At 47.7% G+C, this 27,193-nt stretch overlaps 1 protein-coding gene across 1 annotated transcript; it reads right to left on the bottom strand.

Annotated features, from left to right (window-relative positions):
* VAX2 (ventral anterior homeobox 2) lies at positions 1-27,193 on the bottom strand. The gene is made up of 3 exons (XM_070428462.1): positions 26,962-27,193; positions 8,282-8,469; positions 1-450 (listed from the first exon to the last, which is right to left on the bottom strand). The coding sequence occupies exons 1-3, from the start codon at positions 27,191-27,193 to the stop codon at positions 1-3; spliced, it is 870 nt and encodes a 289-aa protein (XP_070284563.1).

Genomic DNA, 27,193 nt, shown 5'->3' with positions numbered 1-27,193 from the left:
TTAAGCGCTGGCTTTCTTGGCGCCCCGGGGGCTGCCGCCTCCCCGCTCCAGCCGGCTGCAGGGCGGGCTGTAGGGCTCGAAGGCGGAGGAGCCCAGGTCGCAGCCGGCGGGCAGGTCCAGGAGCGGGGCGGCCGAGAAGCAGAGCGCCGGGGGCAGGGGCCGCAGCGGCGGGGACCCGGGGCCCGAGCCCAGCGGGGTGAGGCGCGGGGAGGAGTTCCTGGGGTCGCCCAAGGCGGTGCCCCTGAGGCCGGCAGGCAGGCCCAGCAGGCCGGGCGTCAGGGCCAGGAGGCCGGGGGCCCTGGGCGCGGACAGCAGGCGGCCCTGCTCCAGCAGCCGCAGGACGTTGGAGGTGGCGAAGGCTTCGGACGCCGAGGAGGACGCCCGCTGCTCCAGGTCTCTGCTCTGGTCTTTCTTCTGTTTGGTGCGGCGGTTCTGGAACCAGACCTTCACCTTGGGGGACAAGTGCCAGGAAGGGAGAGGGGACAGGCAAGGCCAAGGGGGCAGGGGGGAGAAAAGGAGAGGGGTGCAGGGGTGTGGGAGTGGGGGAGCAGGGGTGGAGTGAGAGGGGGAAGAAGAACATCCAGAGTGTCATTAAGGTCTTCCCCCAACCAGCCTGCTCTGGGTGAACTGATCAGGCCCCGCCCCCCCCCCCCCCCCCCCCCCCAAATCATCGGCCCCCCTTCACTGCTAGCTGACTGTGGCCTGGGATGGAGGAATGGATTGGCAGATGGAGGGTGGAGTTTGGAGGCACAAATGAAGTTCCCCTCGTGGTTCAACAAGTCTTCCACTCTTAGCCAAGGGCATGGTTTCAGCCATTGATGTGCTAGTAATTCCCAACTTGAGATCCAGGCCATTATCCACCTGCCTGTTAGACTCTACATGGACATCCCTGGCTGGTGTGGCTCAGTTAGTTGGGTGTCATCCTGTGCGTCTAAAGGGTTGCTGGTTCGATTCCCAGTCAGAGCACATGCCCAGGTTGCGGGCTTGATCCCTGGAAAAGGGGGTGTGCAGGAGGCAGCCCATCTGTGTTTCACTCTCGCATTGATGTTTCTCTCTCTCTCCCTCTCCCTTCCTCACTCTGTAAAAATAAATTAAAAATCTTTTTAAAAAATATATATATTTTTTATTTCAGAGAGGAAGGAAGAGGGAGAAACATCAATGATGTGAGAGAATCATTGGTTGGCTGCCTCCTGTACGCCCCCCACGAGGGATTGAGCCTGCAACCCAGGCCCTGACCAGGAATCGAACCCTGACCTTCTGGTTCATAGGTCTATGCTCTTCCACTGAGCTACACCAACTAGGCAATAAAAAAATCTTTAAAAAATAAAAATAAACTGCACATGTACAGACCCAGCTCAGATCCACTCCCCTACACAGGGACCTCTCCCCACCTTCCCCAGCGCAGGCCCTCCTCTCCCTCCTTGCCCCTCTCGCTTGGACTGTGGCAGCATCTCTCTAGCAGTGCCTCTCAACTCTGGCCACCCATGAGAGCCAGCTGACTCCTAACCTCAGACCAATCCACCTGGATGGGAGTGGCTGGACCCTGACACCAGGTGATCCCAAGGTAGGAGAACCACTGTTTAAGGATCTCTGTGCCTCAATCCAAGCCTTAACATTTGCAGTTCGGGGAGCAAGAAGCTGGAAAGCTCTGGCTCATGGCCTGCCCTGGCTCTGACCTGCACGTGTGTGGGCACCCCAGTCTGTTCTCATTCTGCAAACAGCTCCCATTGGCCACTTCATGGGCCGAGGCTTCTGAATAATGGCTGTGTGGTCTGCCCTGCGGAAGGCTGATGTGGGCAGAGGCCCAGGCAGGTGCCAGGTGCCAGAAGTGGGTTTGGCAGGGAATTCTGGAATCTTGGACACCTGGGGTGTGGTCTAGAAGCTGGGCACAGACTCCTCGTGGTGGGCAGGACCCCTTGGCCTTGCAGAATCCTCACCCCAGGGAGGGGCATGGCCAGAGGAGAGCCAAAGTGGGGCCCTCTAAGGTGTGGGGCTAAGGCAGGGCTAGTTGCTCCGTCTGCGGATGGTCCCACCTCTTGGTGTGGGCTCTGACACGGGCTCTGAAGTGAGTTCTCTAACCCAACCTGACCATCCCCTGTCTGAACCCATCACAGCCCCCTCTGACCCTGTAACCTATAAAGGCTGGGCTTCTCAACATGATGCCAAGTGGATTGGATTGAGTTTCGATACCGAAAGTGACCAGAGACTTACAGGATCTACTTGGGACTGCTTGCTTTACTCATTCACTCACACATTCATCCAACCGGTAAGTATTGAGTGCCTACTATGTGCCAGGCACTGCTCCAGGCTGGGGAACTGGCAGTGAAGAAAGCAGAGCGAATCCTGCTGTGTGGACTGGATGGTGTACAGGGGAGACAGAAGCTAAACAACAAATGAAAACATGACTATCAGGTGGCAATAGTGCTTTGAGCAGGTCTCTCAAATTCCTGGGGGGTGAAGAATGACTTTAAATTTTCTAATTTGTCTTGGACCAATTCTTTTGTAAAATACAATTATAGTGAATTACTAGAAAAGTTGCTATATAATATCTAAATACTCTCTGTTTCTGGACAGATGACAGTGCAATGCTGGTAGCGGCCCCAGGACCACACTATGGGGGAGGGGGCACTACTTTGGAGAAAGGTGGCAGGAAAGGGGGGAAGAGACAGGGAAGGTGACATTTTTGTTTGTTTGTTTGTTTGTTTTGTTAATTTTCACCCGAGGATATTGTTCCATTGATTTTTAGAGAGAGTGGAAGGGAATAGGAGAGACAGAAAGGCAACACACACACACACACACACACACACACACACACACACACACCACACACACACCACACAGAACACAACACAGGGCAGAGGCAACACATTGATTGGTTGCCTCTGCCCTTACCAGAGCTGGAGATCCAGCCTGCTACCGAGGTATGTGCCCTTGACTGGAATCGAACCCAGGACCCTTTAGTCCACAGGACAATACTCTGTCCACTGAGCCAAACTGGCTAGGGTGGGAGATAATTTTTATTAGCGGATTGGCAAATACAGCTTCTCTGAAGAGGTGACATTTGAAGGAGATCCAGTACGGAAAGGCCAGGGGCCATGTGACCAAGGCTGGCAGAGGACGTGGGTGTAAAGAAGAAAACCCTTGTATCTGTGTCATCCCCAAATTCCGTTGTTCCATGGAGCAGGCCCACCAGATGCTGGGGGCCTGGGACTCCGCATGTCGAGCATACTCCCCCACACATCCTAGCTCCTCTGCCTGGCTAGTGCCTACTCTCTTAGGACTCAGGCCAGGCACCACGCCAACCACCTGGACCCTCAGTTTCTCATCTTTAAAATGAGGACAAAAACACCTGGGCTGTTGCAGGGATCAAATAAGGAACTCCAAGCAGAGGGCTTTGCCTCATTAATATTTCCCATTGATTTTTAGAGAGAATGGAAGGGATGGAGAGAGAGAAACATCAATTTGAGAGAGACACACTGATTGGTTTCCTCCCCCATGCACTCGACCCAGGCCAGGGATGAAGTCTGCAACTGACTGGAATCAAACCTGGGACCCTTTAGTCCTTGAGCTGACGCTCTTTCCACTGAACCAAACCAGCTAGGGCAATGGTATTTATTATTTTAAGCTCTGTGGGGTGATTCTAATGCTGCAAACAGTGAAGGTGGGTGCTGGAGCAGAGAAAATGGGAGTGAGAAGACCTGCCTGTCTACTTCCCACCATCAATCCCACGGTCCCTAAGGGATTGATTTATAAGGCTCAGGGAACAAGGGACAAACTGAGTGAGGGACAGGCTCAGAGCCCCTGAACTAGCCCCTCCTCCTCCAGGAAGCCTCCAATTTCACCTGACGGGTCACCCTCTTCCCAGGATTAAATCCGAAGTTACTAGTTCTCTCTCTTTTTTAAAAAAATATATTTTATTGTTTTTTTACAGAGAGGAAGGGAGAGGGATAGAGAGTTAGAAACATCGATCAGCTGCCTCCTGCATACCCCCTACTGGAGATGTGCCTGCAACCAAGGTACATGCCCTTGACTGGAATCGAACCTGGGACCCTTCAGTCTGCAGGCCAACGCTCTATCCACTGAGCCAAACTGGTCAGGGCAGTTACTAGTTCTTTAAAGCTCAGTTCAGTTGCACGCTCCCAGGGGCACAGTTCGCATTCTGAAGCACAGTGCACTTCCTGGGGCGTTGCCCTCCCCTTGTCTTCCCGAGCCTGCTGTGGTTTCCCTGGGTCTGCCACCTGGCTTCCTCCCTCTCCTGGCTCATCTACAACTCAGTGAATGCTTGGTAGCTTCACCCCTGACCCCTTGTGGGACTCCGCTGTGACCCATGCTGCACATCAGGGGAGGGTGTGGTTTCCACTTGGCTGCCAAGACTGGGGAGGCATTTTCCGGAAGTTCACCCGTCACCTTCTACAGGCTCAGGCATGGTCAGTGTTAAATTCCAAGACCCATTGTGTGGGCCGCCTGGGTCCAGTGCATGTGGGAAGTGACATTGATATTTAAGAGGCGCTTCCTGTGACTGTGGGCATGGACTTAACCTGAGATGAATGAAACCTGTGTGTCTGAGTGGCCCTGGTTTTTGTAACCTGGACAGGAGGATACCACCTATTCTGCTGTTCTGGAGAAGGATCTGGGGCAGAGGCGATGGGCACAGGGCTGAGGACAATTGCTGGAGGGCCAGGGTAGCTCTTATCCAAGCAAGGTGGGGATCATGTCAGCATTGGGACTTGGCAGTTGGTCCTCAGCCTGGCACCTGGTCCCTGGTCCTGAAAACATCCCCCGGGCTCGCCGAGTGAGGGGAGTCCTGGAGCCAGCTGCTCACCTTCCTTTCCTCCACAGCAACACCTTCTGTTCTTGTTTCCTGCTCTGACCCTGGTACTCTGGCCATTCATTCACATAACACATACATAGCAAGCGCCTAATATATGCTGGGAAGACAAGAATGAATAAAACTCTGTCTCTACCCACTTGGGTCTCAGACACCAGCAGTGGGACAGATGGACAGGGCAGCAGTGCTATGACATGGTATTCTGGTAGAGCAGCGGATGACATGGTGAAGAAGACCCTGAGGCCAGGCAGCCTGGGTTCAATTCTGGTTCTTCCCTTAAGTAGTGGGATGACATGGGACAAGTTACCTCACCTCTCTGTGCCTTGGCATCCCCATTGGCACATTCTTGTTCTTGGGAACTGCATATGGTTGGTGCTCACCAGACCACACACACACACACACACACACACAAATACCACACACACACACACACACACACACACACACAAATACCACACACACACACACACACAAATACCACACACACACACAAACACCACACACACACACAAATACCACACACACACACACACAAATACCACACACACACACACACACACACACACCACACACACACACAAATACCACAAACACACAAATACCACACACACACAAATACCACACACACACAAATACCACTTACACACACACACACACTTTTACAGGTCAAGCCATGTGGGAAAGGTCTCTTGGGAGAAAGTGAAGATGCCTTAGGGAAGGCTTTGACCTTCAAAGTCAGGAAATGCAGTGTGTACGGGGGGCAGGGCAGGGGAAGGATGAGGACTGAGAGGAGCTACTGCCCTGGACATCTGAGGAGCCCTTGGACAGCAAAGTTTCAGGGGAGAGTTTGGAGGCAAAATTAGGTGAAGCAGAGGGTAGTTAGGACAGAGAGGAGGGGCAGGTATTGGGGGTGACTCTGTGCCTAGACTTCAGGGTTTGAGGTTGACCCCCAAGGTCCCCCAGGAACATGGGCTGGGCCCACTCACTGAAGCTCCCTCTGTGATCACAGCCTGAGCCCAGCTGGAGAGAGGGCCCAGCTGGAAGAACTGTGGCCAACTGCTGGGTTGTTTGGGACTCTGCAGAGGCCTCTGGAGGAAAACCGGCCCAGGTGGAGAGGACTCACCGATGCCTGCAGGACATCAGCCCTGGCCAGCAGGCCCATCCTCCCTGCCTTTTCCTCATCTCGCTCTCTGCTCCACTGGGGGTTTACTCTGGGAGGACAGGGAAGACCAGGAACATCTTACTGCCCCCTATGAGGGTGGACTGGACAGCATTCTGTTAGCGTGACTGGAGGAGCCAGAGGAGTTCGTGGGAGGGCGGTGGTGCAATCCAGACCTAACCGCAGCACCTGGGGTGCCAGGGGCAGGACAGCAGCCAGCAGCACAGGGAGGGGCCTCACCACCCTCCCGCAGCCTTCCCCAGGAAGCGTACCCCTCCCGCCCACGGACTTCCTACTCCTCTCCTTCCTCTCTTCTCTCTATAAATCCTGCTTTGGCCTTGTTTGCAATACATCTGTTGACTGATCTCCCTTGTGTATGAGATTTAACTATTAGAGCTGAAGCTAAACAAAGGATCTCCGAGTCCCTCTCTGACAAGCTCCAGGTTGATCGCCCAGATTACACGCAGCATAAAGATGCCAGGCTGCTGCCCTAACTGGTTTGGCTCAGTGGATAGAGCATTGGCCTGCAGACTCAAGGGTCCCAGGTTCGATTCTGGCCAAGGGCATGTACCTTGGTTGCAGACACATACCCAGTGGGGCCGTGTGCAGGAGGCAGCTGATCGATGTTTCTCTCTCATCGATGTTTCTAAGTCTCTATCCCTCTCCCTTCCTCTCTGTAAAAAAAATCAATAAAATATATTAAAAAAAAAAAAAAGATGCCAGGTTGCTTCTCCCAACCCCAGCTCTGGAACTTACTTGTTGTATGACTCTGGGTATAATCTTTCCTTATCTGTAAAACAGGATAATACTGCCTGGCTGGCGTGGCTCAGTGGTTGAGTGTCGACCTATGAACCAGGAGGTCACGATTCCTGGTCAGGGCACATGCTCAGGTTGTGGGCTCAATCCCCAGTGGGAGGTGTGCAGGAGGCAGCCAATCAATGATTCTCTCTCATCATTGATGTTTCTATCTCTCTCTCCCTCTCCCTTCCTCTCTGAAATCAATAAAAATATATTTAAAAAAAATAAAAAGGGATAATGCTGGTAGCTACATCAAAGGTTTGTTGGAAGGGATTCGCGAATTAACATATCCAGCATTGTAACCACACAGAAACCTTATTTTCTTTAATCTGGCCTTTTATTTTGATGTGTTTCCTTTGCCTCAAACTGGCCTCACCTAGTGCCTGACTCCCCACCCCTTGCTTAATCATCAAGCCCTCAGGACAATGAGGTCTGGTCAGCATCCAGGAACAAGGTCCTGGGTCTACTGACTCCTGAGACAGTTTTCAATCAAACGAAACAGACTATCTTGGCCTCAGCTGTGCTTTAGCTCCGGACCCGGGAAAGTGAAACGATCCCCATAACAAATCCATGTGAAATTGGACGGAACAACTCCAAGGCTGCCATCAGGACCAGACGCAGTGATCAATCACGCCCGCCCGAGCACCAGCTATCAGTGGAGGCCAGCACCCTAACTCTGTTGTCACCATGACTAATATTTTTTCCACCCCCCCGGAAGCCATCAGAGAGCCAGGCCTTGGAACACAGCTACCTGTGACTCTGGGCATGGCTCCCTCTCCTTAACAAACCCTTACTTTCTTGGCTGAAAAAATAAACAAATGAACAAAAAGAAAACCTCAGCACCATCAACTAAAAACCCATCTCCAAAGCACTTAGAACAGTGCCTGGACACAAGCGAGTGCTGAGTAAGTATGATTATTATTGTTGTTGTTTCATGACACGGCTCTATCGCCAGCTTGAAATGCCTCCACCCTCACAAGATAGAAACTCAGTTTACAAAAGCTTTGCCTTTGGGTGAGCACACTATTGTTAAAATGCTATTCTTGGGTGAAGGGGGTATTCAGACCCCTTCTCTCTAGCAACAGATTCTGAGCCACACCGGGATGAAGGGAAGGTGACAGAGGGGAGGAAAAGGCCCAGAATGGGGAATTGAGGTCCCAATTGTGTAAAATCTCTCTCTCCCCAACCCCAACCCCTCACCATCCCTTTCTGCAAGCTTCTCTCACTTGCCAACATCCCCCTAAGCCACTCCCAGCATTAAGAGTGTCCCTCCCCGCAGGTTTCTCCCCGTTTCATCCAAATTGCCTGATGCATCATGAAGACCCTCACTGGCATATACCAGTTCTCTCTTGTCAGCACTGGAATTATTTTCTCTGATTTTCCTGTAACTTTAAGCGTGCCCCTAATGCATGTCTGAACTCCTCCAAGGTTGGTTCTCACACTGAAGGAGTTCCCTGGCTGCCAGGGTGGGGTGCAGTGGCCCGATACCCTCTTACCTGGGTCTCTGAGAGGTTCAGCTGGCAGGCCAGCTCAGTGCGCTCACGGCCCACCACATACTGGCAGCGCTGGAATTCCATCTCCAGGCGGTACAGCTGCTCGGCTGTGAAGGATGTGCGGGTCCGCTTGGGCCGGTCCAGGTCCAGGCCCTTGGGCAGGACAATTTCCCGGATGGTCCCTTTGGCATCTGCAGGAGTGGTGCAAGGAGGCAGGTTAGTTCACCAGTTAAGGAGTTAGGCCACCAATAAGCATCTTAATTACAGGGGAACTCCTGGGGCTGGGCCTGACTGCATGACCTCTGACAAGTGGCCTACTCTCTCTGGACCTAGCTTCCTCAGTCACCCAAGGCAGTATATTGTATCTAATGGGTATATGTATGTGAATGGGCCTCAGTACAAACATCAGGTCATATATATATATATATATATATATATATGCTTTTATTTATTTTAGAGAGAGAAGAAGGAAGAGGGAGAGAGAGAGAGAGAGAGAGAGAGAGAGAGAAACATCGATGAGAGAGAAATATTGGTGAGAGAGAAACATCGATCAACTGCCTAATGCATGCCCCCAACTGAGGATTGAGCCCACAACCTGGGCATGTGCCCTGACCCGGAATCGAACTGGCAATCAGGTCTACTTTCATAGTGTGGACAGAAAGGATTCACTCTGACTCAGGCAGGATTCTGTTCCCTCAGCAGAATGAAGAACAAATGGAAAGAGATAGCAAGTCTTCAAGTGCAGAGGAGAAGATGGATCTGCATTGGGTATGATCGATCAGGTAAGGCTGCTAGAGGAGGTGTCCAGAGCCAGGTCCTGAGCCCTGTGTGTGTGCACATGTGTGAGTACTCTGCACAGACGCTCCTGGGTCCATGCAGGGGCAGCTGCTGTGACATAGAGGACAGCCTGGGGAGCTGGGGTCCCCAGGAGGAGCCCGAGGACCCTTGCCTCTACATCAAGCTGGGGTGCCTTGCAGACAGGAGCTGCTGCCACTCCCCAAGTACCTAGTTCTGAAGAGCAGGGCCACCCTCCTGGGCCCTCCATGTGGGGGTCTCCAATATTCTGGAGTCTACTTAGGAGAGGCTGAAAACTCTGCAGCCCACACTCACCTGATGGTCCCCCTTAAAGAGCTCAGTAACAGCAATAATGTTTTCCACAAAAGTCAAATTTTTTTGGGGCGGGGGGGGCGTGATATATATATAGGGACAGAGATGATCCACGTTTGAACCATACACATGGATGGTTTGAAATCTAGTTATTAGAAAGTTTTATGTTAAAAATTAGATTGTGGAATATGCAGCAGTGTATTCTGTAGGATTTACCAAACCACTCCCAACACATCCTATATAATAAAAGCCTAATATGCTAAGTGTTCAGTCATCTGTTCAGCCAATCCAAGCATAATATGCTAATGATATGCTAAGACCACTCAACCACTCGCTATAATGTGCACCGACCACCAGGGGGAAGATGCTCTGACTGGTAGGTTAGCTTGCTGCTGGGGTCCAGCTAATTGGGACTGAGTGAGACAGGCCAGGCACACCCTGAAGCCCTCCTGCGGTCCCTCTCCAGCTGGTCAACCTCCCACATCCCTCCCTGGCCAGATTGCCCTCTCGCAATCTGGGACCCCTGGAGGGATGTTGGAGAGCCAGTTTCAGTCTGATCCCGCAGGCCAGGCTGAGGGACCCCTCTGGTGCATGAATTTGTGCACTGGGCCTCTAGTACTGTTGATAACAATAAAACTAAGCTAACAGAAATTTACCATTTCCTAAGAAGGTTAATGTCAGTGGGAAAACTTACCATCAAGGCAGCCTGATCAAGCATAGGCAGCCCTAGCCCAGGTCAAAACCCCCTGCTCAGTGGCAGGAGCACTAGCCTCTGCAGGGGTGGGGAGTCCCTGCTTATGTTTTAGTCATGATGACGGCTGACACAATGCTTGCTCTGTGCCAGGTACTGTTTTAACCCTTTACCCTTCCAGTAGCTCAGTGAAGTTGGAACTATTATTATCCCCACTTTACAGACTGGCAAATAAACACATTTTAAGTAGCTGACCCCAAGGTCCCACTGACATTGTTCAGTAAGTTTTAGAAACACCCTTATTTTACATTATGAATACCCTCTTTTAGTAAGCCTTAATGATTCAATCATAGGTCGTAATGAAGAGGACTCTGGTCACGGGTGAAAATGGAACCTTCTGGATGAGGTCATGATTGCCCCGGAAGACATAGGGAAGGACCTGCATGTGGGATGTGTGACTGTCAGGAGGCTCCTTCTGAGCCACCGACGGCAGAGCTACCTTAGAATCCCTGCTCTAGAGGGTGAACCTGAGACCTCTCCCCCCTCTCACACCCTCCTCCTCACCGTAGGGTTTATGAGTTTGGTTCTTCCTGGCTTCTGCCAGGGCCAGTTCACTCCTCCAGGATGTGCTTTGGCGCCGCCTGGGCTCCAACTCACAAGTCCTTTCCTGGATCTCAGAGGTTCTCTAGCACCTTTGGGCTCATAGTCAGCTCTCTGGGTGGGGAGACACAGTCACTGCTGCAGAGGTGGCCCTCCCGCCACCACTGGGCAGGTCTTGCTCAGGGGCTCTGGGCAGAGCATGACGGATGTGAGTCCTACTCTTAGAATATTGGTGGGAACCACAGGCCTTTTGGGACAACTCAAGCTTCCCCTCCAATTCTTTCTACATCCCGAAAAGGTGCGGTCATACTGTGACTCTGTTGTGACCAGGTCCTACTATTTCCAGTTGTGAGCCCAGTCTGAGAACTTCCTCACAACGCCTAAGTGACTCCATCTCCAAAGGCATTGATTTTCATTGAAAGTGTCTTGGGGTATGGTACTGGGAGCATCACATTCTCTCCCCAGGAAGCCCACCCAGAGCTTACCCGAAGCTCTGAGCCTGTGCTCCTAACCACTGAGGTCAAGTCGCCCACCATCACCCCCACCCCTTCCAGCCCGTGGAAGAGCTAAGAGGAGCATTCCCATTCAGGGAGCAGTCAAGGTCAGCCTCCCTCTCAGGGCCAGGGGAGGCAGGAACCATATAAGAAAGGCAACCTCAGACTTGCCTGGTGGGTATCAAAACAGGCCATACAAACACTAGTAAGTACATGAAAAGATGCTCAACATTAATAGCCATCAGGAAAGATGGATCAAAACCACAGGAACATATATTAAAATAGGTAACAAAAACACGGAGAGTGCCGAATGCTGGTGAGGATACAGAGAAACCTGAGCCCTCAGACATTGCTGGGAGGAGTGTGAATGGTTCAGCCACTCTGGTAACCAATCTGGCAGTTCTTAAATAGTTAAACACATACTTACCATGGATCCCAATGATCACACCCCTGAGCATTTATCCAGGAGAAACAAAAGCTTAGGTTCACATCAAAACCTGTACATGATGCCCTGGCTCTGGGTGGCTCAGTTAGTTAGAGCCTCCTCCGGTACACCAAAAGGTTGCAGGTTCGATTCCCAGTCAGGGGCCATAGGGGAGGCAACCGATCAATGTTTCTCTCTCTCTCTCTCTCTCTCTCTCTCTCTCTCTCTCATCAGTAAAAAAAATATATCCTCAGGTGAGGATTTTAAAAAAAGCTAAATATGAATGTTCATAGCCATTTTAGCTGTAATAGTCCCCAAATAGAAAAAAAACAGATGTCCCTTAGTAGGTGAGTGGTTAAACAAACTGTGGTATTGCTACACCGTGGGACATTAGTCAGCAAGTGAAAGGAATGACTTTTTTTAAAAAATATATTTTTATTGATTTTTTTACAGAGAGGAAGGGAGAGGGATAGAGAGTTAGAAACATCGATGAGAGAGAAACATCGACCAGCTGCCTCCTGCACACCTCCTACTGGGGATGTGCCCGCAACCAAGGTACATGCCCTTGACCGGAATCGAACCTGGGACCTTTCAGTCTGCAGGCCGACGCTCTATCCACTGAGCCAAACCGGTTTGGCATGGAATGACTTTTGATAGACATGACAATTTGGACAAATCTCTATGTCATTATGCTAAGTGAGGAAAAAAACCCACAAGTCGAATGCAGACTGGTGCAGCCACTATGGAAGGCAGTATGGAGGTTCCTCAAAAAATTGGAAATGGAACTCCCATTTGACCCTGTGATCCCACTACTAGGAATATATCCCAAGAAACCAGAAACACCAATCAGAAAGGATATATGTAACCAGATGTTCATAGCAGCACAATTCACCATAGCTAAGATCTGGAAACAGCCTAAGTGCCCATCAGTAGATGAATGGATTAGAAAACTTTGGTACATCTACACGATGGAATACTATGCTGCTGTTAAAAAGAAGGAACTCCTACCATTTGCAACATCATGGATGGAGCTGGAGAGCATTATGCTAAGTGAAACAAGCCAGTCAATGAAGGAAAAATACCACATGATCTCACTCATTCATGGATAATAAAGACCATTACAAACTTTTGAACAATAATAGATACAGAGGCAGAGCTGCCTCAAACTGATTGTCAAACTGTAGTGGGAAGGCCAGAGAGAGTTGGGGGGCAGGAGGGAGGGGAGTAAGAGATCAACCGAAGGACTTGTATGCATGCATATAAGCATAACTAATGGACATAAGACACTGGGGGGTAAGGGAGGGTAGGGGTTTGTCAAGGGCGGGGGGGAAAAAAGGACACTTATGTAATACCCTTTGTAATACTTTAAGCGAAAAAAAAAAAAACAAAACAAAAACCCACAAGTCAGTTCCCAAGATTCTGTACCGTATGATTCCATTTCTATAACATTATTAAAATGACAAAGTTATAGAGTGGCCCACAGAGCCATGGGTGCCAGGGGGTTAGGTGAGGGAGGGTGTGACTATGAAGGGGTCTGTGAGGAAGCTCCTTGATGGTGACTAATGGTTCTGTATCTTGACTGTGGTGGTAGTTACATGAATCTATAAATGCGATAAAATGTCATTGGACTATATATAAAGACAAAATATAAGTGCAGGCAGAAATGGGCAAAATCTGAGAAAGCTCTGTAGTCTAGTCCCGTGGTCGGCAAACTGCAGCTCTCGAGCCACATGCGGCTCTTTGGCCCCTTGAGTGTGGCTCTTCCTAAGCCTTAGGAGTACCCTAATTAAGTTAATAACAATATACCTACCTATATAGTTTAAGTTTAAAAATTTTGGCTCTCAAAAGAAATTTCAATCGTTGTACTGTTGATATTTGGCTCTGTTGACTAATGAGTTTGCCGACCACTGGTCTAGTCAATCATATTGTGCCATGTCAATTTCCTGAGTTTGATAATGTATTACAGATACATAAGACGTCACCATCAGGAGAGACTAGTTGATGGATTCACAACAGTTCTCGGTACTATTTTTACTATCTTGAGAGTCTGAAGTTATTTCAAAATAAGACATGAACAATAACAGCAATAAAACACACCATGAAGCTAGAGTGATGTTCTGTCACCGAAATGGACAAATCCGTTAGAGCAGTGGTTCTCAACCTTCCTAATGCCGTGACCCTTTAATACAGTTCCTCATGTTGTGATGACCCCCAATTTCATTGTTACAAATTGAACATAATTAAAGCATAGTGATTAATCACAAAAACAATATGTAATTATATATGTGTTTTCCGATGGTCTTAGGCAACCCCTGTGAAAGGGTCGTTCGACCCCCAAAGGGGTCGCGACCCACAGGTTGAGAACCGCTGCGTTAGAGGAAAGAATGCAATAGTGTTTCCCGAAGTGCCTCTGCACCCGTGGTTTGTAAGACGATTTAAAATGGCATGTAAATAAACATTCATCATGTCAATAATTAAGCACTTATTTAACATTTGCTAGAGAAAGTTAAACCTATGATTTTATGTGCTTAGCATGAAGCTAAAGTAAGTATTAATTTTAAAATGTATTATGCTATAATATTAAGTAAATAAACGGAACAGGAATATAACAGAAATGATGAAGGTAGTATTCAAATGACTGAAAATTGTGAAACAATGGAATCAAGAGTACACAATTAGACCCGTGTATATATAATGATGGCATTTGGGGAAAGTTTGATCGATCAATAAGTGGAGTTAAGTAGATTGATGTCTATAAGTTATCTGTTTGGAATAAAATAAAATATAATATTCCTGTCTCATCATAAATAACAATAAGTTTCAAATGAATGAACAAAGCATAGCCTATGAAATGATAAAGGCACTAAAAATATATAGGAAAGTATTTTTATAATTCTAAGCTTGCAAAGAGCTTTCTAAGCAAGATACAAAACTGGAGGGAGCTGAACAGGAAAAACAAAGGATGTATTTGACTATATTAAAGCTAAAAACTTTTGTATGACAAAAGTGCCAGAACCCAGGTAAAATACCAAAAACAAAAAAATCACCCCACACAGAATTGAATACTTTTTAAAAAATAAAGAAATAATATCCAGAATATATAAAATGCAATTAAGATAAATTATTTTTTAAAAGGGAAAAAGTGTAGTAGACAAAATGTTCAAATACTTTATCTGGGCTATTCACAGGAAAAGATGCCAAATGGCCAATAAACATGGAAAGATAAGCACAGCTCCACAGAAATCGGGATAATCCAAGTTGAAGCAACAATGGAAATTGTGTCCCGTAAGGTCGGAAAGGCATTGAAAGATGATTAACAAAGCAGTGATGCACCGTAGGGAATCCACACTCCCATTCACTGTGGGTAGCACCATGAACTGTCACAACCTTTTAAGGTTGCATTCGTCCAGATTAAGATGCACATAACGTTTGCCCCAACACTTTTTATTTTATTCAGAAAATCATAGATTCATGTGCTCCAAGGGATAGATAAAGATGTCTGCGGAAGCATTGTTCAAAATATTAAAAATCTGAAAGCATCCTCAATCTTCCCCACAAGGCAAATGACTAAACAAATTATGGTAATGCATACTATAAAATGCCATGCAATTAAAACAAATAAGGCAATGTCTAGATTAACTGTCATTAAGTGAAAGAAAGTTATTGAACACTTGTAGTACTGTACTATATATTTACAACTATATATATTCAACTATTCGATATATATTTTATAAGCACCTACTATGTGCCAAATACTGTTATAGGGTCTGGGTATATAGAAATGAGCAAAATAAACAAGGTCCATGTTCCCACAGGCCTTGTACTGGGGAGAAAGACAGATAATAAATTTTTAAAACTAATATGTAAGGTAATGATAAATGCTGGGAAGACAATAAAACAAGATAAGGTGATATTACCGACCCTCTCTAAATAACCAAAACTCAGTAACCATACCAATAGTGTGTATGTATGTTTGTGCATGTACATGTGCATATGCGTGTGTATGTCTGCTATTTTAGCTAGGATGGTCAGAGAAAGCCACTCATTACAGCCAAGTTAGTGGGTAAATCGTGAATGCTGCTCTCCAGTGTTTCCAACTCCTTCCTGGCACATGGTAGGGCTGCACTAACGTTCTGAAATGACATATGACCATATGACTTGTTTTAGCCAGGAAAAAGGGCACGGGCACCGTCGGTGAGGACTTTAAAAGCTGGTTGATAACCTGCCACACCCCTCCCCTTACTGTAATGGTTCTTGAAGCAGGAGCCAAGATGGAGCTTCATCAGCCTGGGTTTCTGGGCACCAAGACGAGCCCTTGTTCACTTGTGAGGGCCTTATCTTAGGCGAGAGAAATACAATTGTATTTTGTTAAACTGCTGAGACGTTGGTTTGTCTCTGCAGTAAAATCTCATCCATCCTTAGTGACACAGCCTCCTTCCCGGAATCATTCCTTCTCTGGGTAGAGTTTGGGGGAAGCACCAGGAAGTAGGAAAAGCTTTAATTCCAGGGCCTCTTTGCAGGTAGGTGCTTGTTAGGGTGAAATGCGTGAGTCTGAATGGAATGAGTCCTGAGTTTTGCTGCCCTTCAGCTCCTTAAAGAGGGTTGGGCCCTGTGGTACTGGAGAGGACAATTATGTCTAAGGAGCTTGTGCCCTGGGAGAGGTGGTGACCCCTGCCTGATAAGAGTTAGCGAATGCTCCTGACCTCCAGGACCAAATAATACCCCCTTCTAGAACTCTCTAAGCGATCACCTCAAAGCCCTACCTGACTTCATCCTCTAGCACCCACCTTTGCATGACAATCTGTTAATGTGCTGATTTTTAAAGCGTGATAAGGTCCTTCCAGCTTTAATCTGCAAATATAATGTAATTACTATAAAAATTCCTTATGAAAAATTCATTCTCAAGTTTATTTGAAACATTGAAAATGAAAGAATAGTTAAGAAAAAGTGCTAAAGAATGAGGAGAAAATACTTGCTTGTCACAAAGTGAAACAGATAACAAATCTAGAGCTACTAAAATGGTATGATGCTGGCACAAGAGTTATGAACCAAATCGATGCATAAATGAGATTAGGTTTGTTATAAAGATGACGTTTCAAATTAGTTGAAGGAAAGACAGAACTATTAAAGATGTGGCTTTTGGACAATTAGCTCATTATCTGGAATAAAGTAATTATTTCACACTACATGGAAAAATAAACACAAGATGGATCACAAATTTAAATGTAAAATATAAAGCTCTAAAGATTGAAAAACACCTTAAAATAATTTTTCAAAAGGAAAGCCAGTGATAGTTTTGAGTGCCTAGAAATAAAAGCCTCTGCAGGGTGAGAGGCAGTTACAAAACAAATGATAGCTTGGATAAAATATTAATAATAATAAAATATTAATAATACATGCAAAACAGTCTTAATTTCTAGTACACACACAGTCTCTATAGCCAAATGAGTAAAGCCAAGCAGCCCAGTGGGAAACTGAGCAAATTATGTGATGGGTTATTTAGAGAAGAGAAATGCAAGCAGCTAAACATATAAAACATACTCAAGCTCAGAAGGAATTGGAGAAAATGAAAGTTACAACAGCAATGAGATACAATTTTTTTTTCAGATGCCATATCAGGCTGAGAAAATGGTGCTGGCAAAGATGAGGGAAAATATAGTTTCTTTCAAACTCTGTTATTAAGAACACAATTTAACACAATATGAGGATTTTTTGGAGGGCAATTTCACATGCCTAACTCAATTAAAAATGCATAAATTCTTTGTCCTAGAAATTTTATAGGGGTTTTTACCCCCAGGGAAATATTAGTATACTTAGATAAAGATAGTTCCACTGTTTGTAGCATAGATTGTAAGAGAGAGAGAGAAAAAGGAAAAAGCTAGATGTTTATCAGTAGGAATATGTTGATGAAATCACAGTATAATCATGCGTTCGCTATTATGTAGATAGACATTAACAAGAACTAGGTACCTCTCCATATATTGACCCGGACAGGTGTCCATTATATACTGCTACATAAAAACAGGAAGTATGTATAAACCAATTTTTACAAAGAACAAAAAGTAAAACTAATAATTGTGTCTGTGCTTTTGCCTGTGTGTACCTGTGTGTGCGCGCACACATGCGAGTACGCTTTTACCTACAAAGGGTTAAGTCTGGCAGGATAAACATCGCTCTTTTCCATTTGTTCTGGAGAGTGGAAACCAGTCAGAGGGGTGAGATTTCCCCCTTCTTACCTTGTGTACTTCTTTATTGTTTGGTTTGTTGCAAAGACTAACAAAAATAAAATTTTAACAAAAATTCTAAGATATATATATATATATATGTAATGTTATATATAATATATAATATGTTTATTTTTGGTTGGAGAAAACCTTTCTAATTGAGAATTAAAATGCAGAAGCCCAAAAGGAAATGACCACTAGATGTGACTACAGTTTAAATTTTTTTTTTAAATATATTTTATTGATTTTTTACAGAGAGGAAGGGAGAGAAATAGAGTGTTAGAGACATCGATGAGAGAGAAACATCGATCAGCTGCCTCCTGCACATCTCCCACTGGGGATGTGCCTGCAACCCAGGTACATGCCCTTGACCGGAATCGAACTTGGGACCCTTCAATCCGCAGGCCGACGCTCTATCCACTGAGCCAAACCGGTTTCGGCTACAGTTTAAATTTTAATTCAGAAAAAATTCATAGCAAAGTTTTAAAAAAGATAAAAAATTCATAGCAAAGATTACAACTATAAGAAAACAATGAGCAAACCAATACAGAAATGGCTAAGTTCATGAATTTAAAAATTCACAGAATAGGAAATGAAAATGAAAAATAAGTATATTAAAATTACTTAACCTCATTTAAATTACTAATTTAACTTCATGCTAATAAAAATAATATTTTTTTCACTTGAAAAGATTTTACTCTAAAAAATTGAGTATATCCTGGGATGGGAGGATGTGGAGAAGTGACACATTTATATACAATTGCTGGGAGTATAAATTAGTACATTTTTGGCATTTGGAAATATCTATCGTATTTTTAAGCATCTATGCTTGGATTTCAAATGTTCACTTCTAGGAATTTATCCTTTAATTATACTCATACCAGATATATTTGAAATTATATTTATTGAAAACATTTTATTATGAGAAAGTTTAAACATATACAAAATTAGAGAGAACAGTTTAATGAGCCCTGATATACATATCCTCTGACTTCAACAACTATAAACTCAGGAACAATCCTATTTCTTTTATAGCCCATAAGTTTAAGCAAATCCCAGACATCATATCATGTCATCTAGAAAATTTCTGTATGTATCTCTTAAAAATAAGGTTCCTTTAAAAATAAAAGCACACAGTACTATCACTACAACCCCAAAATTAACAATTCCTTAATAGAAAATGTCCCACATATTTTCACATTTTTCAGATTGTTTCATAAATGAGACTTTTAACAACTGTCTGTTCAAATAGGGAAACAAAGATGTTCACTGAAGCATTGTTTGTAATAGTGAAAGAGTAGAGCCAACCTAAATACCCATCAATAGGGAACTGTTTAAATAAATCATATCTGCATAATAAAATACTGTCCAGGTTTTTTAAAAAATGAGACAATTCTATATGGAAAGATTTTCACAAATGTTTATTAAATGAAAAAAGCAGTTTGCAAAAAAAAATATTCCCACTTTTGTAACATATAACTTTCATATTTTTTTTTTCAGTTACTAGGGAAAATTGGGAGGTTACATTTTGGGAATGGAATGCATTATATGGGGAAAATAAAGAACTTTCAACCTTCACATGATAGAGCAAAGCAGCATGGATTGGTTTTGTAATTAGAAAGTTACTTTAAACTTCAGGAAACAGCAGACATCAGAAACAAAATTAAAAGACAGATTATAAACTCAAAAAAATTGAAACACATATCGAAAGCAATGAGCTACTACTATCCATAATACAGAGTTTCTGCAAATCAGTAAAGAAAGGGATATTTGAAAATGAAAACTGGTCAAAGGAAATGAATTAATAGATAACGGCAGAAGAAATACAACTGGCCAATAAACATGAAAAGAAAATGAAGAAACAATTAATAAACAAATAAATAAAATGCCAGCAAGGTACTACTTATTACATATAAGATTGACAAAGATTATATATATGTCCAATGTGGGGAGAGGGCAAAGGTGGGGTTATAAATTGCTAAGCATTTTTTCTTGAAGAACAATTTGACAATAGCTATCAAGATATAAAGGGTAAACTGTGGTGGTCAGATTTGGAGATAAAAGCACTGTTTGTGGGGGGTGGGTACCATCTGTGGAGGGAAATTTGGCATTATCTTCCAAATACAGGTAGCAATGACCAAGGAGCAAATTTATTTATTGCAGCAGTGTATATAATAGCAACAAATAAGAAAAAAAATACATGTCTACCAATAGGGTATTGGTTCTATAACATATGTTATGGTCCATCCAATCTATTTAGCAGTAAATGGAATACTATGCATATGTAAAAAACAAGTAATAAATTATTTACATCTCAAGATATACTGGTAAGTGAAAATAGTAAAGTGCCGAAAAATATAGAGATGTTACCATATGAGTAAAAAATAAAAGAAAAAAGACTATAGCAGTGACGTGCATAATCATAACAATTATTTGAAAGGACACATTAGGAAAAAGGGGGGACCACTTTCAGCCCTGTGAGAACCTGATGAGGATGGGGCCGGGAAAGAGATTATTCACTGTGTGCTTAAACCAACAACTTTTTGATCACATGTGTTACTGTTTTAAAATGAAAGGAAACACGCTTTTTATTTAAAGGGAAAAAAAAAAACACGAAAATTTCAAGCAGCAATTCCACTGCTAGAAATTACTCTTTGGAAATAGTCAGAGAAGTGGCCAAAATAGTCAGTGTTTATCTTTGGGGAAAACAACCGGAACATCCTCCAAAGGCCAGGAGAATTTTGCTTTGCCAACCAAAGGAAGCTGTGAAAGGGTTGAGCCTGAAAAGATAACCCCTGCGGATTGAATTCTTTAAAAAGGTAAACTGCGAAACACATTATGTAAAATGTTCCACTTTGCTAATGTTTGTATATGAAAATGGGAAAATCTCCTGGAAGAATACACCTGAAACTGGAGGGGGGGCGTGTATCTAGGAGCCTTCTTCCGCTTTAAGTCCTCTCTCCATCTGCCAGGCTGGGTCCTCCGGGCGTCCTCCATCCGCCGGGCCCTGACTCCCCAAGCTCACGGGTGGGCGAGGTGGCAGCGGGTGTAGTAAAATTCAGAACACGCCCTGGCTTTAATTTACCCGCTAGTTTGGTAGTTTCAAGTTCCTGTGAAGGATGAGTGTGAATTCGGTGGAGAGGTTCAGGCAGATGTATCTGGTTACTTCTCGCACTGCCCTGGCTGGCTTTGCGGGTGGAACCGCACACTCAGCAGCCACCAGGGCTGGAGACTCACTACGGACAATGCTGCCCTTCCCAGGACCTGCGCTTCCCAGACCTTCGGCTCCAGCCCCGTGGGCCTCTAGCGGTCTCTCCGGCCCTGGTACCAGTAAAAGAACCACATTTGAGGCTTTTCCGATTTTATTCTCCGTGGTTCCCAAAAGTGAGGATTGCAGGAAATTCCAAAAATATGGCATTATCACCTTTATATTTTAATTATTCTGTGTTCTGGCATCATCATCATTTCGTATTAGGAACGACATTTTGATGTCGAAAAATAAGGAGGTCATCTTAGAACAGATGTTCCTGGGGGGTGGGGAGGGCGTTAAGGCCTTCTATTTAGTGAAATATGCTCTGATGCTTCTGGCAATGTCTCCTTTCATTCATTCGACAAATATTTACTGAGCGCCTACTGTGTGCTAGGCACACATCTGAGCGATTGCGTGGGGCGTATCAGTCTCTTGATTGGTAAGCCACGCCAGGTTGGTCGGCACATAGTATGTACTGGCTAATGTTGTGGAACAAATCAAAAAGCAAGCTAGCCAGCGAAGGGGAGACCGGTAGAGAGGTGATTGGAGGGTCCGACCCCACCCTCACCCTCCCTTCCTTGCTTTCAGCCCTGGCTGTTCTGGGTCCCACCACCCCTCGGCTTAGTAGGCCAGATGGGTCCTGATTCTGCCACGTCTTTTACAGTGTCCAAGGGTACCCTGGTCCCCCCGCTTGACACCTTCCAACCTCTTTCTTGGATGGGGGTAGGGGGAGGAAGGCAACCAGGCGCGGAGACCATCCTGGGACCCAGGGATTCCTGGGCAGGCCCACTCAGCCTCCATGTCCTCTCTCAGAGTTGCTCAAACTGAGCTAAGAGACACTGCCATGCCCTACAGCTTCCCCAAGCCCATCTTCATTTTGTATTAGCCAAACAGGACACTGAAGGCAAAATGCATACACTTCCCATGCCCCCACCCGCTGAAAATACAAATCAAGGAAATTAGGCAAACAGAGTGGGGAGCTTAGGGCTACTAAGGCCCCAGGCTCCAGTAGAGGGTAATTGAAGAAACGACATAGAGCCACTAAGACCCTTAGATGCCTTCTCACCTTCTCTCCCTACAGGTGATGAGCAGAGGGTGAAAACTCAAATTTGTCGGCTTAGGCCCAGGGACACATGTCTCCGGTGGCCCCCTCCAGTCCCAAGTGCTCACTGCCTCAACTGTGTAAAGACTCAAAGCTCCAATCCTGTAGGTGTGTGTGTATGTGTGTGTGTGTGTGTGTGTGAGAGAGAGAGAGAGAGAGAAAGAGAGAGAGAGAGAGAGAGAGAGAGAGAGGCAGTAGTGGGTCCACAGCCTCCTAATCCAAGTGTTCACCCAGGGCAGCGGAACTAGCATGAGAACACAAGGAGCGGCCCAACACCCAGCACTGTTCCTTGATAACATTCTATCTACACATCAGACAATACATTTGGTTGCTGGTCTGCTTGTGTGTGTGTGTGTGTGTGTGTGTGTTGGGAGGGGAGGGGTTACAACAGCCTGTATATAAAGGGGAAAATAAAGACCAAAAGGATAGAGCCCAGCATAGTCCCTCAATGAGAATGTGAGCCCCTCTGCCAAAAGCAAACAAAGCAAAAGGAAAAACAATAAACAAAACAAAGTAATCCCAGGAAAATAAAAAACTCTAACTCTCACAAACCCCAAAACTAAAAATTAAAATAAAAAACCCAAAGTGTAGTCTCTGCACGAACCATTTAAACATTTCAGCCGCTGCCTGGGCGCTGGCTTATCTGTGTGCCCTTGATGAGTCCTTCGGAGAGTCCGGGGAGCCCCTAGGTGCAGTGGCTGTTGTGAGTCCAAGCACAAAGCAAGGGGACGCTGGGGAGCTTAGTACAGAGTTGGTTGCGGGTGGAGGGAGTCCGTGCCCGCAGGCCACTCCCCGCTCAAGCCCTGAAGCCACGCCCCTGCCGGGCGTCTTCAGCTCTGTCTGTAGCATCCAAGGTCCTGGGTCTCTCCAGTCTGCCGTCTGTAAATGCTCCGATGGGCGTGATCTGGAGCGCGGATGCAGCACTGTCCCCGGAATCTCAGTGGGGCCGGGCTCCATGAAGATCAATGCCCGCTTTCCCCACATTCACATCCACAGCGGGACTTGCGTCCCCGGCGCAGCCAGTGGCCCTGGCCTTCCTGCGCCTCCCCGTCCCCAGCCACAGAGCTGCGCGCATCCATCCGGCTACCCAGTGAGAGCAGTTCGGCTGGTGGGTGGTGGCGTTGGGGCGGGGTGGCTGGCAGACACTCACTCAGTCGCGGGGTCCTGCAGTTTCCCTGTCCTCCTCCTCCCAGTCGGGGTGCTGAGCCAGGCGGGGAGCGCCTCGGGTCTCGGCGCAGGGAGCGCTCTTAGGGCAGCCGCTGAGTCCTACCCCATGGGGCCTGGGGCCAAGGTGGCAGCACAGAGCTGCGGGCGGAGGGTGCAGCCGGCAGGAGTGGCTTTTTGAGACTCAGGGGATCGCTTCGGGTGAGTAGGGACCGACACGAGGCTTTGTTTCGGTGACGCTGGCACGCGGCCATTCCAGGCTCTATCCAGGCGCGGCCATTCCAGGCCCTATCCAGACGGGCTGTGGAATTCATCTGGGGGTTGACCTGGAAATCACGTGGGCGCGTCTGAGTGTGCAGTGCCAGCCTAGATGGTGAGGTTGCAGGGAGTTTCGGGTGAGAGTTGCCCCACTTCTTGTGACTGCGGGGGATCCCGGGTCCACCGAAAAGGCCTTTGCACTGCGGCTGCCCCTTGCGGTTTAGGCCGCGCAGGAGGCAGCCCGTCTCCAGCCCAGGGTTGGCGCGCCCTTAGCAAATATGAAACAAAAGGATCCCCATCCCTACCCCTCAGCAGACGGGGGCCGTTCACGCAGAGGTGTAGGGAGCTCTTCGGAGCTGTAAGGTCCCTGGGGAAGCCTGTCTGTGCCCGTAGTGGGCGTGCCGGGGTCCTGTTGTGTGCACACGCGTTATCCCAGCAGCCTTGTTTGTCCCTGGTGAGGCATAACGCCGCCTCCATTTTGAGGCGGGGGAAGCAGGAAGGTCCCTCTCCCTGTCCCCTGACCCGCTTTCCCCAGAGGCAGCCAGAAGCTTGAGTGATTGGCTGAGCGAGGGTCCCTGGAGGGGTTTGGGGTCGGGGCTGCAAGGAGTCCCCGATCCTCTTTACAGTTCTCCACCCCTTGGCTGCTCACCTCCAAACACGGTTGGGCCTGGGCACAAAGGAGATGCTGCTCCAACAAGGGGTGAGTTGGGGGGAGCCTCGAAGGAAGGAAACCCATTACCAGAAGTGGTTTGTGGGTCATCTCCCGGCTTCCCATTTTTCACTCAATGGAACATTTCTGCAGACTCTGCTGCGTGTTTGCAGTTTCATGGACATCACTCTTACCCTTAGCACAGCCCTTCAAGGTAAGCGCTAAGGGTCTCTTTGTACAGATGAGGAAACTGAGGTATGAAGGGGCAAAGAAACTGGTTCAAGTTCAAAAGGCTGTAAGGCTAGTAATACAAACCAACTTCTCTTAATTCCAGCACCCCCTCTTACTCTCCTGTGTCATGGGACTCCCCCAAAAGATTTGCTACCTTGGGATGGGGAACCTCAGGGGAGCAAGTGCAGAGTGGAGAAGAGAGAGGAAGAAAGGAAAGCCAAGAGAGGATGGGCTCTTTCCCAGAATTCTCGGCCCACCAGCATCCTGAAGGCTATGATGGTAAATGCCTCCAATCTGACCTGTTTTTGGTTTCCTCTAAAGCAGTGATTCTCAATCTTGGCTGAAATTCTGTTTCTTTGTTATGGGGTGGGGCCACAACATTAGTAACAAAGAAACAGAATTTCCAGAGGATGAGGCCCAGAAATCAGGATTTTAAAAAGATTCCCAGGTGATTCTAATGTGCAGCCAAGGTTGAGAACCATTGCTCTAAAGATACTTAGGATGTGTCAAGGGCAAAATGTACCCTCTGCTTAGAGCATATGGAGGGACATTCATCTTGGGGCTAAGACACCACTGACTTCCCTGCACTAATGCTGAGCCTTTTATTTGTCAGAGCCTCTGCTCTGGGCCCCAGGAGGGCCTGGAATGACGCAGGTGACCCTGGCTAGGAGGGATTAGTGGTAAATGACCTACCGAGTATCTCAGGCCTATAATAACCTCCTTGTTACTAAACGGGAAAGGACAGAGGGATTTATGAGGGCCCTGTGTACCTTTTATTTCTTTTAGGTGTGTAAATACACATTCAATGGCATATTTCCATTCTATTATACAAATGTAATGGCATCGCTGTATGTGCATATATGCATTTATAAAAGTACACCCTGCCAATGCACAAAGTCCATCTCTGCCTGGAGGTGGATTATTCCTAGCGTGGGTGTCTTGCACCCCACAGAACTCACAATTGTCCAGGCAGAGGAAATGCCCACCCACAGATGGGGTGTGAGGTGGTGTCACTTGAGGGCCTTAATATGAGAGTATTGCATCCAGGACACCCCTCAGTCTATGGAATGGCATCCATCTGATTTAATCCCAGGTGTCCAATAGGTCCATACAGCTGTTGGGATCCCAGCTGGATGGGGACGACACCCATGCCCTGTCCTGTAACTCAAGTCTGCCCCAAGAATGGCACTGGGTACCCCATCTTTAGGTGATCACACCTGATACCAGGAGTGTTTCCCAAGACCAGGGTCCCTTCACACTGGACTTTCCCCATACTCTAGCCCTGTCCCCCATTCCCAGAGCCACCAAACCCAGCAGCTGTATGTGTCTGTGTGTCTGTGTGTGTGTGTGGGGGGGGGGGGGGTATGTGGTCAAATAGGCCAAGGTGTCCCAGTCTGTGTGTGGATAGCCCAGCTCAGATCTGACAAAACTCAGGATCCTGGACCTGGAGCGACCTCTGGCTAGAGTCAGCTAGTTCCCCGTCCCAGGCAGTGGGCCGGACACTCCAGAGGACCTCACAGGCGGGATGTGTGCTAGGAAAGAAGGGGCTGGACAAAGGCAGCAGAGGGACGCTAGGCCAGGGAGTTGGAGAAAGAAGCCAGGGGGAACCACTACCCGAAATGGCCTCTTCTGGGCTGTGGGTTTCCAGTCCCGGGGGTTCTGAGATGTTGGGGAAAACAGACCTCAGGCTCTGACGGAGGCCTAGAAACGGGCTAACAGCAAGACGCCAGAATTCCCTTTCTCCTCTCATCTCTCTGGGCGAAGCCCCGGTCTGGCGAAAGCTGGGCCTAGAGTTTCGCTTGAGGCTGCCTGGAGGGTCGGAAGGCCAGGGAGAAGCTAGGGACAGCTGGGAACTCGGGTGCAGCCCAGAGGTGCTTGCAGGAGAGTGCAGAGAAGGCGAGCTCGGCAGGGAGAAATGGCCCAGAAAGAAGAGAGGAGGGAGAAGGGCGAGGGAGAAAGGGGCAGATTAGGCCCGGAAAGGGCCTCACGGACAGCGGCTGGGCCCAGGCGCCGTAAGGAAGTGGGAACCAGGAGAGCGTAGCCCAGGCGGGCAAGCGCTGCGAGAGGCATTCCCCAATCCTTGTGCCTCTCCTGGGAGCTACAGAGCGGTCTGCGTCGCTGGGGACGGGAACCTGGGCTGGGCGGGAAGCCGGGCAGCTCCCCCGCCGCCGAGCCGAGCCGGGCCTGTCCCGGCCCCGCGGCTCTGGGCTCCGATCCCTCCAGTCCAGACCCCTCTGAGCTGGGACGCTGTGCTCCGCACCTGCCGCGAGGAACGCAGGGTGGAGTCCACCCTCCCTCCTCTATCTCTTCCATCCCGTCCGCCGCTTTGTCAATGTCCAGCGCACAACAGACACTCGAAATAATATTTACTGACTGATGGACCGACTGACGGATGTATGAATTGGGAGGGGGAGCCGGCGGGAAGGTCGGAGACCCCCGTCGAGGTCGAGTGGGGTCCGGTGGCCCAGGGCCGCGAGCTGTCCTCTTACCTCGCACCAGGATGCGGCGGCAGTGGTCGGCGTCCCCGATCCCGGGCTGCCCGTCGCTGTCGGCGCCGCTCTCCCTGGACCCCGCGGGGCTGGAGGTCCTGGCCATGTTCTCGGGGCTGCGGCCACCGGCATCGGCGCTCCGGGCCTCTGCTCTGCCGCGGTCCGCGCTGCGCCCGCCGCGTGACTCCCGGCGTGCGGGGCCACGGTCGCGCTCCGTGCCCCCATCGCCCAT

The sequence above is a fragment of the Myotis yumanensis genome, unplaced genomic scaffold (genome assembly GCF_028538775.1).
Source record: "Myotis yumanensis isolate MYYU_CA2020_CCGP unplaced genomic scaffold, mMyoYum1.0.hap1 SCAF_11, whole genome shotgun sequence".
Taxonomy (NCBI): domain Eukaryota; kingdom Metazoa; phylum Chordata; class Mammalia; order Chiroptera; family Vespertilionidae; genus Myotis; species Myotis yumanensis.
Note: the sequence above shows the minus strand (reverse complement) of the source record. Positions and strands in the feature narration are given on the sequence as shown.